This window comes from Culex quinquefasciatus, chromosome 3 (assembly GCF_015732765.1).
Source record: "Culex quinquefasciatus strain JHB chromosome 3, VPISU_Cqui_1.0_pri_paternal, whole genome shotgun sequence".
Taxonomy (NCBI): Eukaryota; Metazoa; Arthropoda; class Insecta; order Diptera; family Culicidae; genus Culex; species Culex quinquefasciatus.
The window spans coordinates 128,027,840-128,029,651 of record NC_051863.1 but is presented as its reverse complement, the minus strand read 5'-3'; the positions used below and the strand labels follow the sequence as shown (position 1 = coordinate 128,029,651).

Here is a 1,812-nt window from a genome sequence, read left to right as displayed (position 1 = left end):
TTAAGGTTATTGCATTTTATTTATCATTCCGACGGTTTGTGTGTACATTGCATTTAAATTTTTATTCGCTTATAACTTATGCAGGTTGATGTGATTTTCATTCGGTCAAAAATTAACGAATTCCTCTGCTTTATAGTAGTGAGTGTGTGTGTAATCTATATATTGTTTTTTAAAAATAATTAAAATTTGCGCACCTCCCATTAGTAAGAGGGCGCCGCTGTGCTATCTGCTTTATTTTTCACGAATTCAAAAGTTAACGAGGAGGATTCGGTAATTAAAAATATGATAGGGAAGAGGTGGCAAATTGCCAACTATGAATTACAACACTGATTTTTATTGACGATTGTTGGAATGACTTTTATTGCTAGGACGGAATCTTTTACGACTATAATTCGATCTTAACTCTAGTAAAATAAATGTTCGCTTTTGAGAGAAAGATTTTACCTAACAGTGCATTTCTTTTACGCGTACTCGAAAAGCAAGTACTGAACATTGGATGGAATCAGTTTCGATTAAAAGATCTCTTAAATTTAGTATTAGATTGAGGTTTTTTTTTTGGGAAGGGAAAAGGAAGCTGTTTGCCCAGCCGGAAATGAAGTAACAAACTTTTTTTCCTACTCTTTGCTTCCTAATTTCGATTTAGTCTCTGGCAAAAGCAGAAGGTTGAGGAGGTTACTTTTTTGTGGCTCTCTTAAAAATCTGTGGACAAGACGAGGGTAAAACGAAAAAAAGGACTGAAATTGATGAGAGAAGAGAAACTGATTGAGACTCTTTGATTGCGGAGGATGGCGGGAAACATCCGGTTTGGGCGAACCCTTCGAGATTATCGCGATGAGTTTTTTTTGTGTGCTTTTGAGGCTGTCTGCAGTTCATTTCTTAGTACGAAGAGCTTGTCGAGGGACTGTGTTTGGAATGTGTTAAAAGTTGAGTTGGAAAAGATACGAATCTGCTACAAACTAAGTGAGAAGAAGTTACTAAATTTTAAGACATTTGGCTTTGAATCCGTCGTCCTCTTCTTGTAAAAATATTTATATAAAAAAAATCTTGTACAAAAACAAACCATAAAAATCTCCCCTTCAAGCATAGCTAACCTTCTGGTCGTAGGTTTGGTCCCGCATGTCCTGATCGTCCGGCAGGGCATGGTGGCGCAAACCGACCCGGCCGCCACACCTCAGAATCAAGATGATGACCAGCACGATCAACATGGCGAGCATGGCCACGGCCGGATACAGCACAATGAAGGCCATTTTTGGAAAACTCCGGTTTAGCTTCTAGATGTCACTTTCGCGCTTGTGAAGCTCGACGTACTCCTCCGGATAACCTCCGCTGCGGCCACCACTAGATCCGTACGGTGGCTGGGGGTAGTACTGTTGTTGAGGACGGTGGTGCGAGACGGTGTACTCTACCGGACGCTCGATGTCGGGCTGGAAGGAAAAAATGGAACGTTGTATAAGGGTATTGTTAGTTGAGCAAAAATCTATTTTATTAAATAATTAAGATTGGAAGTACATGAATTATGAGAAAATTGAATTCATGAGCAATTCTCTACCAAAACCAGAAATGGATTTTATTTGATTTTTATTTGGCTCAAACTTCGTGGGGGCCTTCTCTATGACCAAATAAGCTATTTTGTGTCATTGGTTCACACATACAAGTCTCCAAACAATTTTGGCTGCTGTCCATACGAAAATGGTACGTAAATATTTAAACAGCTGTAACTTTTGAGTGATTTTTTGATCAATTTGGTGTCTTCGGCAAAGTTGTAGGAATTGTTGAGGACTATTGAGAAAAAATAGGTACACGGAAAAAAAA

The 1,812-nt window shown here is 38.9% G+C and overlaps 1 protein-coding gene across 1 annotated transcript; it reads right to left on the bottom strand.

Moving 5' to 3' along the window:
- On the bottom strand, nucleotides 1-1,420 carry LOC119770493. The gene has a single exon (XM_038265488.1). The coding sequence runs from the start codon at nucleotides 1,245-1,247 to the stop codon at nucleotides 1,077-1,079; it is 171 nt and encodes a 56-aa protein (XP_038121416.1). The 5' UTR covers nucleotides 1,248-1,420; the 3' UTR covers nucleotides 1-1,076.
- Nucleotides 1,421-1,812: the final 392 nt, after the last annotated feature.

Excerpts from the sequence above, each read along its gene's own strand:
- LOC119770493 (XM_038265488.1), bottom strand. The coding sequence starts at position 1,247 with ATGGCCTTCATTGTGCTGTATCCGGCCGTGGCCATGCTCGCCATGTTG.